Raw genomic sequence first — 13,739 nt, 5'->3', positions numbered from 1 at the left:
AAAACAACTTCTGAATGCTGGCGGAGGACATCAGGCACCAGAAAAGCAGCCCATTGTCTTCAAAAGGAGGTCGGAAAAAATATAAAAGATAAAGAGACAAAAGAGGTAGGGATGGAGATCTGTCCAGGGAAGGGAGTCTTACAAAAGAGAGAAGTTTCCAAACACCAGGAAACACTCTCACTGGCGAGTCTGTGGCGAGCCTTGGAACCTCAGAGGACAACATAACCGGGAGGAAAAATAAACAAATAATTAAAACCCACAAATTACATGCCCAACGGTAACTCCCAGCAGAGAAGCAGCACAGACGCTCGCATCTGCCACTAGCAAGTGGGAGCTGGGCAGGGAGGCGCAGGCTGCCCTGCTTAGAGTAAGGACCTGGCCTGAATGCCCCAAGGGCAACCTGAGGGAACTAACTTTGAGATAGCAAACCAGACTGTGGGATAGCTATCCTGGGAAAGGCCTTAACCTAAGACACTGCCAGGCCTGCTCACGGAACAAAGGACTGAGCAGAGCTAGCTGGCTCTGGACCGGCCCATCCCCCGCCAGAGACAGGCAGGCGAGGGCAGCCAGAGCCAGAAGGGGGCAATCGCAGCCCCAGAGAGGCATCATCTACCAAAATGCAAGCAGGCTTCATTGCTAACCGAGATTTCTTTGGATTCTGGATGGTTGACATCTGCCGGGAGGGTCGCAGCCAGAGATCAGCTCCCCAGAAGAGACACAAGGCACACCTGAGAAGATGTGCCGATTGTACACCCAGAAAACTGAGCGGCATGGACAGGGGAGGCGTAAGTCGCAGTGACTGCACTCCCCAGGCACCTGGTCACCTGAGCTGCTCGGACCTGAGAAGGGCACAAAATGCAGGCCCAACCGAGTCTGCACCTTTGTGGAGTACCCCAGTACCTGAACCTGAGCGGCTTAGACCTGGGAAGTGTATACAACCCAGGGCCAGCCTCAGACAGTTCCCAGCAGAGCAACCTAGAGCCTAAGCAGTAATCAAAACAGTATGGTACTGGCATGAAAACAGAAATACTGATCAATGGAACAACAGAAAATCCAGAGATAAACTGATGCACTTATGGTCAATTAATGTATGACAAAGGAGGCAAGGCTATAACAATGGAGAAAAGACAATCTCCTCAGCAAGTGATGCTGGGAAAACTGGACAGCTACATGTAAAAGCATGAAGTTAGAACATTCTCTAACACTGTATACAAACATAAAATCAAAATGGATCAAGGACCTGAATTTAAGACAAGATGGTACAAAACTCAAGAGGTATTATATAGACAGGACACTCTTTGACATAAATCATAGAAAGATCTTTTTGATCCACTAGAGTAATGAAAATAAAAACAAAAATAAAAAAATAGGACTTAATTGAAATCAAAAGCCTTTTCACAGCAAAGGAAATCATAAACAGAATGAAAAGACAACCCACAGAATGGGAGAAAATATTTGCAAACAAAGCAATTGACAATATTGCTCCGAAATATACAAACAGCTCATGTAGCTGAATAGCAAAAATAAATAAATAAATAAATAAATAAGCCATCAAAAAATGAGCAGAGGACTTAAAGAGACATTTCCCCAAAGAATACATACAGATGGTGGAGAACCACTTGAAAAGGTGCTCAACATCACTAATTATTAGAGAAACACAAATGAAAAACTACAAAAAGGTGTCCCTTCATGTTGGTCAGAATGGCCATCATCTAAAAGTCTACAAACAATACATGTTGAGGACAGTGTGGAAAAAGGAAACCCTCCAAGGTTGTTGGAGGAAACATGAATTGGTATAACCGCTATGGAGAACAGTATGGAGGTTCCTTAAACAACTGAAAAGAGAGCTACCATATGATCCAGCAGTCCCACTCCTGGGCATGTATTTGGAGAAAACCATAATTTTCAAAGATACATGGACCTCAAATTTCACTGCAGCAATATTTACAGCAGCCAGGGCATGAAGCAATCCAAATTTCTGCTGAAAGAGGAATGGATAAAGAAGATGTGTGTGTGTGTGTGTGTATGTGTGATGGAATACTACCCAGCCATAAAAAAGAGTGAAATAATGCCATTTGCAGCAATACGGATGAACCTAGAGACTGCCATACTAAGTGAAAGAAATCAGAGAAGACAAGTATCATATGATGTCCCTTATATATGGAATCTAAAGAAATGGTACAAATGAACCTACTTATAAAACAGAAATACAGTCACAGATATAGAAAACTAAGTCAATTCCTAGGCAGGTTGATAAGAAGTCTGGATTTTCCAAGGAGGAGAGGTCGGTCTGCGCCTCTCAAGGAGGAGATAGGGGTCTGGAATTTTCAAGGAGGAGGAAAGGACAAATATCTTTTTTCTTTTCCTCTGCATTCCTTACTCTTCAGTTCAGTCGCTCAGTCGTGTCCGACTCTTTGCGACCCCATGAATCGCAGCATGCCAGGCCTCCCTGTCCATCACCAACTCCCAGAGTTCACTCAGACTCACGTCCATCGAGTCAGTGATGCCATCCAGCCATCTCATCCTCTGTCGTCTCCTTCTCCTCCTGCCCCCAATCCCTCCCAGCATCAGAGTCTTTTCCAATGAGTCAACTCTTTGCATGAGGTGGCCAAAGTACTGGAGTTTCAGCTTTAGCATCAATCATTCCAAAAAAATCCCAGGGCTGATCTTCAGAATGGACTGGTTGGATCTCCTTGCAGTCCAAGGGACTCTCAAGAGTCTTCTCCAACACCACAGTTCAAAAGCATCAATTCTTTGGCGCTCAGCCTTCTTCACAGTTCAACTCTCACATCCATACATGACCACTGGAAAAACCATAGCCTTGACTAGACGGACCTTTGTTGGCAAAGTAATGTCTCTGCTTTTGAATATGCTATCTAGGTTGGACATAACTTTCCTTCCAAGGAGTAAGCATCTTTTAATTTCATGGCTGCAATCACCATCTGCAGTGATTTTGGAGCCCAAAAAAATAAAGTCTGACACTGTTTCCACTGTTTCCCATCTATTTCGTCACGTAAAACATTTTTTTTTTCTTTAAGCCCAGAACTGATGATTACACCACAAAACAATTCAGTTTAAACTCTGTACTAGGATTATATAACAACAATGTATCCTGCTTGAGAACAGTTTCTCCTTCCTGAAAACCTTCTGACTAATCCTGTTATTTTGGAATGTATATTATGGGAGTGAGTCTGGTAAGATCTTTCTGTTGTTAAGTTCTAATCCTGTTATCTTGAAATGTAAATTGTGGGAGTCAGTTTAGTTCAGTTGCACAGTCCTGTCTTTGCAACCCCATGGACTGCAGCATGCCAGGCTTCCCTGTCCATCACCAACTCCCGGAGCTTACTCAAACTCATGTCCATTGAGTTGGTGATACCATCCAACCATCTCATCCTCTGTTGTCCCCTTCTCCTCTTGCCTTCAACCAATTAAAAAAGTGTATAGCTCCCTTGCTAAGACTAGCGAGTGGGGCACTCTATGCCCTCTTCTGATGTCTATGTCAGAAGCTTCCTCTGTCCCTTTTCACTGTAATAAAACTTCTGCCACACAAGAGCCCTGAGTGGTCAAGCCTGGTCTCTGGGCCTGAAGCTAAATCTTTGGAGATCACGAATCCGAAGTCATTTACTGTAAGTTTTCAAAGTGAACTTACAGTTATCAAAGGGAGAAGAAGGGGAGGGATAAATTGGAAGATTGTGACTGAAATACAATCTACTATGTATAAAATAGATAACTAATAATAACCTACAATATAGCTCAGAGAACTCTACTTAATACTCTGTAATGAGAGGAACAAAGTCAAAGAATGTTCAAACTATTGTACAATTGCTCTCATTTCACATGCTAACAAGGTAATGCCCAAAACTCTTCAAGCTAGGCTTCAGCAGTATGTGAACCAAGAACTTCCATATATACAAGATGGATTTAGAAAAGGCAGAGAAACCAGAGAGCACCAACATCTGTTCAATCATACAGAAAGCAAGGGAATTCCAGAAAAACATCTACTTTTGGTTCATTGACTATGCTAAAGATTTTGACTGTGGATAATAACAAACTACAGAAAATTCTTAAAGAGATGGGACTACCAGGCCACCGGTAAGGTCTCAGGTCTCCTGATAAACTTGTATGAAAGTCAAGAAGCAACAGTTAGAACCGTATGTGGAACAATAGACTGGTTCAAAATTGGGGAAGGAGCACATCAAGGCTGTATATTGTCACCTGACTTTTTTAACTTCTGTGCAGAGTATATCATGTGAAATGCCAGCCTGGATGACTCATAAGCTGGAGTCAAAATTGCCAGAAGAAATATCAACAACCTCAGATATGCAGATGATACCACTCTAATGGCGGAAATCGAAGAGGAACTAAAGAGCCTCTTGATGCGGTTGAAAGAAGGGAGTGAAAATGCTGGCTTAAAGCTCAATGTTCAAAAAACAAAGATTAAACACACACACACACACACACACACACACACAAAGATCATGGTATCCAGTCCTATCACTTCATGGCAAATAGATGGGGGAAAAGTGGAAACGGTGACAGATTTTATTTTCTTGGACTCCAAAATCACTGTGGATGGTGAGTGCAGCCATGAAATGAAAAGATGCTTGCTCCTTGGGAGAAAAGCTATGACAAACATAGACAATGTATTATTAAAGGGCAGAGACATCACTTTGCCAACAAAGGTCCAATAGTCATGTGTAGATATGAGAGTTGGACCATAAAGAAGGCAGAGTGCTGAAGAATTGATTCTTTCGAATTGTAGTGCTGGAGAAGACTCTTGAGAATCCCTTGGACTGCAAGAAGATCAAACCAGTCAATCCTTAAGGAAATCAACCCTGAATATTCAGTGGAAGGACTGATGCTAAAAGCTGAAGCTCCAATACTTTGGATACCTGATGCAAAGAGCTGACTCACTAGAAAAGACCCTGATGCTGGGAAAGACTGAAGGCAGGAGAAGTGGGTGACAGAGGATGAGATGGCTGGATGGCATAATCGACACAATGGACATGAATCTGAGTAAACTCCAGGAGATAGTGAAGGACAGGGAAGCCTGGCGTGCTGCAGTCCATGGGGTCGCCAAAAGCCAGATATGACTTAGAGACTGAACAATAACAATGACCTATATGGAAACAGAATCTAAAAAAAAGTGTGTGTGTGTGTGTGTGTATATATATATATATATATATATAATAAAGCATAACATATAATAAAACATATGTATAATAAATATGTATATGCTATACATATAATGTATAGTATATGTATAATAAAACATGTATATGTTTTTACAACAGAAACTAATACAACATTGTAAATCAACTATACTACAATTAAAAGTATTCTTTAAAAAGAAATTAACAAGACTTTAGAATCCTACAAATTTGGAAACTAAGAAATATTCTAAATAATCTATTGGTTAAAGAACAAATCACATGAAAATAAAAATATCTTGGACTGCGTAATAATAATACAACATACTAAAATTTGAATGATATTGCTTAAAGCCTGCAGCTAAAGCCAGAGACTAATGTATCAATTAGTTTAGTGCTTAGGGTAGAAAAGTTTTCTGTTTTGCTGGACTGCCTCTTTTCCATTCCTAAGGCTGGTGGAAGCAGGCTTTTCTTTGGGCCTTTTTTGTTTGCATCTACTCACATTTCCAGGTTGCCAGCTTCTGAGATGAATGAGGTAAAAATAAAACCCAGGGAACTCACTGTAGTTTCATTCCTTCCCCGCTAGCCTGCCTTCTTCTCTCCACCATTCAGAGCATTGTTATGTTTGTTTTAAATATAAAATCCAGGGTTTTAGCTGGACTTACTAACAGAGAAAAGTATTTCTATTTTATCTTTCTAGAAACAGAAGTCTCTCACAAGAGACTTTTAAGGCACTGACTTATATTGTCCTTTTTCTTAACTTGGGTGGTGGTCACCTTATTACTCTTTAAGCTATATGATTTATGCATGCGTCTATGTATATATTTCACAATTTAAAGTAAACATATTATAACAGCATCACAATTCTCACAATTCTCTGTGAAGCAAGAAGAAACTATCTCTTCCACTTTGCAGCAGGGAAACTCATGCTTGGAAAACACAGAGAATGCTGAATCCAGGTCAAGAACCCAAGCCTAGGGCTCTTAACCACTAAGGCATTCACTGCTCAAACTTCTGAGTTTGGCTTCTACAAAGATGATGCTTAAGAAATGCTGAACTTCGTAAAATATTTCCACTCTTAAAAACACACCAAAAACAAAGCTTTTTATAGACACTTTATTTTTTGGTTAAAGGTGCAGCCAAAAAATACAGAAATGTGATATAATCAAATGTGTAAACAAGGTATCAGAACCTGGATTCATGAAAATATATGACAAAGACATCACTAGAGACTAGAAAGTTTCACTATTGCAGGCTGACCCCTGCCCCTGGTACACAGAAAGCACAGACTAACCAGAGAAGCCACCCGATCAGCATGAATCCAGTTTACTCAGGACCTGCTCCAGCCTGCCTTCCCTCTGCTCCACAAATTCACTTCTCCAAGTTCTCACCTGACTGGGGTTGGAACAAAGAAAGGTGTCCATCACACTGTATTTAAAGATGTGGGTTTAGAGTTTGGAAGTGAAAAGGCAGAAAAGGATATCATTCAACTTCTGTTGGTCCACAGGGCCTCAAGAACTCCTGTCCTCGCTCACGGAACCATCTACTGGAAACTGAACGGAAAAGAGTGTTATAGTCCTGGCTGTTCACTCAGCAGCCAAAATCAATAACCTCTTTAACCCAAATCTTGTGGTAGGTGCAGGAAGCATACACAAATAAGACAAGTTTCATGAGGTAGGACCATATATTGTTATCAACTTCTCTTTTAGAACTGCCTTTGCATCCCTAGGTTTTGGGTCATCATGTTGTTGTTTTAATTTGTTTCTAGGTGCTTTTTATTGCCTTTTTGACTTCTTTAGTGATCTCCTGTTTATATAGTAGCATATTGTTTGGCCTTAATGTGTTTGTTTTTTTACAATCTTCTTTTTTCCCCTGTAAATGATATCTAATCTCACAGCATTGTGGTTGGAAAAGATGCTTGATAAGATTTCAATTTTCTTGAATTTCTAAGGTTTTATCTGTGCCCCAAGATATGATCTACCCTGAAGAATGTTTCATGTGAACTTGAGAATAAAGTGTATCCTGCTTTGAAATGGAATGTCCTATGAATATCAACTAAGCCTATCTGGTCTAATATGTCATTTAATGCTGTGTTTCCTTAGTACCATATGATAATCTCCACAGATTCAGAAAAACCCATTTATGATGAAAACTCTCCAGAAAGTAGGTATAGAGGGATGCTACCTCAACATAATAAAGGCCATACATGGCCAACCCATGCAAACATTCTCAATGGTGAAAAACTGAAAGCATTTCCTCTAAGATGAGGAACAAGACAAGGGTGTCCACTCCTGCCACTATTACTCAACATAGTTCTATCCTAGCCATGGCAATCAGAGAAGAAAGAAAAATACGAGAATCAAAGCTGGAAAAGAAATAAAACTTTCAGTGTTTGCAGATGACACAATACTACACAGAGAAAATCCTAAAGATGCCACCAGAAAACTACTAGAGCTAATCAATGAATCTAGTAAAGTCATCAGATCAGATGAGATCAGTCGCTCAGTCGTGTCCAACTCTTTGTGACCCCATGAATCGCAGCACGCCAGGCCTCCCTGTCCATCACCAACTCCCGGAGTTCACTGAGACTCACTTCCATCGTGTCGGTGATGGCATCCAGCCATCTCATCCTCTGTCGACCCCTTCTCCTCCTGCCCCCAATCCCTCCCAGCATCAGAGTCTTTTCCAATGAGTCAACTCTTCGCATGAGGTGCCCAAAGTACTGGAGTTTCAGCTTTAGCATCATTCCTTCCAAAGAAATCCCAGGGCTGATCTTCAGAATGGACTGGTTGGATCTCCTTGCAGTCCAAGAGACTCTTCAAGAGTCTTCTCCAACACCACAGTTCAAAAGCATCAATTCTTTGGCGCTCAGCCTTCTTCACAGTCCAACTCTCACATCCATACATGACCACTGGAAAAACCATAGCCTTGACTAGACGGACCTTTGTTGGCAAAGTAATGTCTCTGCTTTTGAATATGCTATCTAGGTTGGTCATAACTTTCCTTCCAAGGAGTAAGCGTCTTTTAATTTCATGGCTGCAGTCACCATCTGTAGTGATTTTGGAGCCCAGAAAAAATAAAGTCTGACACTGTTTCCACTGTTTCCCCATCTATTTCCCATGAAGTGGTGGGACCGGATGCCATGATCTTCATTTTCTGAATATTGAGCTTTAAGCCAACTTTTTCACTCTCCACTTTCACTTTCATCAAGAGGCTTTTGAGTTCCTCTTCACTTTCTGCCATAAGGGTGGTGTCATCTGCATATCTGAGGTTATTGATATTTCTCCCAGCAATCTTGATTCCAGCTTGTGTTTCTTCCAGTCCAGCATTTCTCATGATGTACTCTGCATATAAGTTAAATAAACAGGGTGACAATATACAGCCTTGACGAACTCCTTTTACTATTTGGAACCAGTCTGTTGTTCCATGTCCAGTTCTAACTGTTGCTTCCTGACCTGCATACAAATTTCTCAAGAGGCAGATCAGGTGTTCTGGTATTCCCATCTCTTTCAGAATTTTCCACAGTTTATTGTGATCCACGTAGTCAAAGGCTTTGGCATAGTCAATAAAGCAGAAATAGATGTTTTTCTGGAACTCTCTTGCTTTGTTGATGATCCAGCGGATGTTGGCAATTTGATCTCTGGTTCCTCTGCATTTTCTAAAACCAGCTTAAACATCAGGAAGTTCACGGTTCACATATTGCTGAAGCCTGGCTTGGAGAATTTTGAGCATTACTTTACTAGCCTGTGAGATGAGTGCAATTGTGCGGTAGCCTCCCGCCTTCGCGCCAAAGCGCAGGCGGCTGCGACGGGTGCGCCAAGCGCATCCGAGAGGAGCCACCCCACATCCGAGGTCAGGGGCAGAAGCCGGGAGGACCCCATGCCCGAAGGGTGGCGGCCAAGAGGAGGTACCCCACGTCCGAGGTCAGGGGCAGCGGCCGAGAGTACCAGACTGCGACAGCGCAGGAACGGCCGAGTGGAGCTACCCCGCGTCCGAGGTTGGGGGGGTGCGGGGGGTGGGGGGTTGGGGGAGGGTGGCGGCCGAGAGGAGATACCCAGCATCCGAGGTCAGGGGCGGCAACCAGGAGGAGATACCCCATGCCCCAAGCCCGAGGCCAGGGGCGGTGGCCGGGAGGACCAACCCCACGTCCAAGGAGCCGTGGCTGCACGGGCGCAGGAGGGCCTAGAGGAGCTATCCCACGTTGAAGGTCAGGAAGGGCGGCGGTAAGGAGATACCCCTCGTCCAAGGTAAGGAGCAATGGCTACACTTTGCTGGAGCAGCGGTGAAGAGATACCCCACGCCCAAGGTAAGAGAAACCCAAGTAAGATGGTAGGTGTTGCAAGAGGGCATCAGAGGGCAAACACACTGAAACCATACTCACAGAAAACTAATCAATCTAATCACACTAGGACCACAGCCTTGTCTAACTCAGTGAAACTAAGCCATGCCCGTGGGGCAACCCAAGACGGGCGGGTCATGGTGGAGAGATCTGACAGAATGTGGTCCACTGGAGAAGGGAATGGCAAACCACTTCAGTATTCTTGCCTTGAGAACCCCCTGAACAGTATGAAAAGGCAAAATGATAGGATACTGAAAGAGAAACTCCCCAGGTCAGTAGGTGCCCAATATGCTACTGGAGATCAGTGGAGAAATAACTCCAGAAAGAATGAAGGGATGGAGCCAAAGCAAAAAGAATACCCAACTGTGGATGTGACTGGTGATAGAAGCAAGGTCAGATGCTGTAAAGAGCAATATTGCATAGGAACCTGGAATGTCAGGTCCATGAATCAAGGCAAATTGGAAGTGGTCAAACAAGAGATGGCAAGAGTGAATGTCGACATTCTAGGAATCAGCGAACTGAAATGGACTGGAATGGGTGAATTTAACTCAGATGACCATTATATCTACTACTGCGGGCAGGAATCCCTCAGGAGAAATGGAGTGGCCATCATGGTCAACAAAAGAGTCCGAAATGCAGTAAAGTCATAGGATACAACATTAATACATCAAAATCTCTTGCATTCCTATATACTAATAACAAAGTATCAGAAAGAGAAATTAAGGAAATAATCCCATTTACCATTGATCATTGCAACAAAAAGAATAAAATACATAGGGATAAACCTACCCAGGAAGAAGGCAATGGCACCCCACTCCAGTACTCTTGCCTGGCAATTACCATGGACGGAGGAGCCTGGTGCACTGCAGTCCATGGGGTCGCTAGGAGTAGGACACGACTGAGCGACTTCACTTGCACTTTTCACTTTGATCCACTGGAGAAGGAAATGGCAACCCACTCCAGTGTTCTTGCCTGGAGAATCCCAGGGACGAGGGAGCCTGGTGGGCTGTGGTCTCTGGGGTCGCACAGAGTCAGACACAACTGACGTGACTTAGCAGCAAACCTACCCAAGGAGACAAAAGACCTATATGCAGAAAACTGTAAGAATGATGAAAGAAATCATTGATGAAATGATTTAGAGTTTAGATTTAGAAACTCTTAGTTTCTAAGTTTAGTTTAGATTTGGAGTTTCCATTAGGTGGTTCCATGAGTGAGGACAGGAGTTCTTGAGGCCCTGTGGACCAACAGAAGATGAATGACATCCTTTTCTGCCTTTTCACTTCCAAACTCTAATCATTTCTTTCATTGATGAATGAAATCAAACAGATGGAGAGATATATCATGTTCTTAGACTGGAAGAATCAATACTGTGAAAATGATTATATAATCCAAAGCAATCTACAGATTCATTGTTCAGTTCAGTTCAGTCACTCAGTCATGTCTGACTCTGCAACCATATGGACTGCAGCATGCCAGGCTTCCCTGTACATCACCAACTCCTGGAGCTTACTCAAACTCATGTCTGTAGAGTTGGCGATGCCATCCAACCATCTCATCCTCTGTCTTCCCTTTCTCCTCCCGCATTCCATCTTTCCCAGCATCAGGGTCTTTACATAAGTCAGTTCTTCACATCAAGTGTCAAAAGTACTGGAGTTTCAGCTTCAGCATCAGTCCTTCCAATGAATACCCAGGACTGATTTCCTTTAGGATGGACTGGTTGGATCTCCTTGCAGTCCAAGGGACTCGCAAGAGTCTTCTCCAACACCACAGATCACAAGCATGAATTCTTCAGCGCTCAGCTTTCTTTATAGTCCAACTCTCACATCCATACATGACTATTGGAAAAACCATGGCTTTGACTAGACAGACTTTTGTTGGCAAAGTAATGTCTGTGCTTTTTAATATGCTGTATAGGCAGGTCATAGCTTTTCTTCAAAGGAGCAAGCGTCTTTTAATTTCATTGCTGCAGTCATCATCTGCAATGATTTTGGAGCCCCCCAAAATAAAGTTTTTCACTGTTTCCATTGTTTCCCCATCTATTTGCCATGAAGTGATGGCACTGGGTGCCATGATCTTAGTTTTCTGAATGTTCAGTTTTAAGCCAACTTTTTCTCTCTCCTCTTTCACCTTCATCAAGAGGCTCTTTAGTTCTTCTTCGCTTTCTGCCTAAGGGTGGTGTCATCTGCATATCTGAGATTATTGATATTTCTCCCAATAACCTTGATTCCAGCTTGTGCTTCATTCAGCCCAGCATTTCACATGATGTACTCTGCATATAAGTTAAATAAGCAGGGTGACAATATACAGCCTTGATGTACTCCTTTCCTGATTTAGAACCAGTCTGTTGTTCCATGTCTAGTTCTTACTGTTGCTTACAGTTTTCTCAGGAGGCAGGGCAGGTGGTCTGGTATTCTCATCTTTTGAGGAATTTTGCAGTTTCTTGTGATCCACACAGTCAAAGGCTCTGGCATAGTCAATAAAGCAGAAGTAGATGTTTTTCTGGAACTTTCTTGCTTTTTCAATGATCCAGCAGATGTTTGCAACTTGATCTCTGGTTCCTCTGCCTTTTCTAAATTCAGCTTGAATACTGGAAGTTCATGGTTCACTATGGAGAAGAATATGGACTAAACATAGAACTACCACATGACCCAGCAATCCCATTGCTGGGCATACACCCTGAGAAAACCATAATTCAAAAAGACAGATTTACAACAGCCAGGACATGCAAGCAACCTAACCACCCACTGACAGATGAATGGATAAAGATGTGGTACATATATACAATGGGATATTACTCAGCCATAAATAATTTAAATTGGATCATTTGCAGTGACGTGAATGGACCTAGAGTCTGTCATACAGAATGAAGTAAGTCAGAAAGAGAACCTGTCTGTCTTTTGTCAGACCCAGATCTAATGTGGTACCAATTCTCTGATTAAATGAGACCTCACTCTACTGTGCTACTCAATTAATAGGTTCTCTGTTATAAATTCAAGCACTAGGTTCTCTGTGATCAAACCTCTCAAACTTTACGTATCTATTTACAAATTGCTTCCATTATCCCAAATTATTTAAAGGTAAATGTAGTATTTATGTTTGCTACTATATCAAATCTTTATTAACTGTTGAAAGAATAATAATATAAATTACTTTTTTTAGGGCAAAGGCTTTGGGAAGCTCCAAATCAGGGTCTGATTCTCAAGCCTTTCACTAACCTGCAATGAAACCTCTGTGACCTCAGATACATTATATAACTTTTTGACCTTCAGCTTCTATATCTGTCCTAAAGAGTTGTGAGTTTGAAATAACAGACTGTAATATGCCTAGCACATCACCAAATCCATACTGAAAAGCTCAACTCTTTCGTGCCACAGTGAACATGTTAACACTAAGCTAAGCAGGTTAATAAAGATTACTAAAAATAGTGCCATATCTCTAAGGTTATCTTCTGTTTGTTTCCAGGACCACACAGATTGACAGGACGGCACCAACACATAACAGAGTCCTTAATAGCTGATTCCATGCTTAATGCAGGAAATATTTAAGATAAATGTGGGACATCTTGTTATACCAGATAACAAAGGAAGATATCAAAGGCAAGGTTTTCTGTATCTGTATTTCGTTTTACATGAAATTAAATTTCAAAAAGTAAAATGAACAAGAGACTTCTACTCCTAGCTATGATGGAATAGCTTATGGTAGAATAACTTTCATGTCAAAAATAACCATGAAAACTGGATAAATCTCTTAAAACTCTGAAGATATCAACAGACTGCTGAAGCAAAAAGGGCTTAAGCATCAGATCCTGGGGAAGGATGAATCTCAGGTGGGTGAGCCAAAAGACTGATCTCTTTTATCCTCTGACCATTTACTGACCATTTACATGCATCTAGGCATGCAGTAAGAGACTGAGGACTCAGATAGAGGACTCAGCAACAGGCAACTGCTAAAAGACAGAGAAACCAGCAGAGATCATAGTGGTCTCAAAGGGCACTAAAAGATAAAAATTAGACTGTAGTTTTTTAGAATACTGACTAGGAGGGAGGGGTGTGGAACTTAGTCAATCACTCACCCTGTTTACCCATTAGGACATTTTCTAGATTCTGAAGCTGTGCACAGTGGAAGATGAAGAAGCTAATCATAGAACCTCTGGAAAAAAATGGACTTGGGGGGGCAGTGTCAGATACTGAGTATACAAGGATTAGAACTGTAGAACTGCCACTGAGACAGATCCAGGGAACACTCTTGGC

At 42.1% G+C, this 13,739-nt stretch overlaps 1 protein-coding gene across 2 annotated transcripts in view; it reads right to left on the bottom strand.

The window, feature by feature from the left end:
- LOC129628556 (prolyl 4-hydroxylase subunit alpha-2-like) overlaps window positions 1-13,739 on the bottom strand; it is a 162,900-nt gene that overhangs the window by 34,857 nt on the left and 114,304 nt on the right. The window contains exon 12 of one of the 2 annotated variants that reach the window (XM_055548023.1): window positions 6,316-6,703. The exons of the other annotated variant lie outside the window; for it this stretch is intronic. Within the exon in view, the coding sequence (XP_055403998.1) occupies window positions 6,633-6,703 (71 nt within the window). The 3' untranslated portion in view covers window positions 6,316-6,632. Of the gene's footprint in view, window positions 1-6,315; window positions 6,704-13,739 lie in introns of those variants that run through there. 2 annotated transcript variants of the gene reach the window in all.

The sequence above is a fragment of the Bubalus kerabau genome, chromosome 1 (genome assembly GCF_029407905.1).
Source record: "Bubalus kerabau isolate K-KA32 ecotype Philippines breed swamp buffalo chromosome 1, PCC_UOA_SB_1v2, whole genome shotgun sequence".
NCBI classification, from domain to species: Eukaryota; Metazoa; Chordata; class Mammalia; order Artiodactyla; family Bovidae; genus Bubalus; species Bubalus kerabau.
Note: the sequence above shows the minus strand (reverse complement) of the source record. Positions and strands in the feature narration are given on the sequence as shown.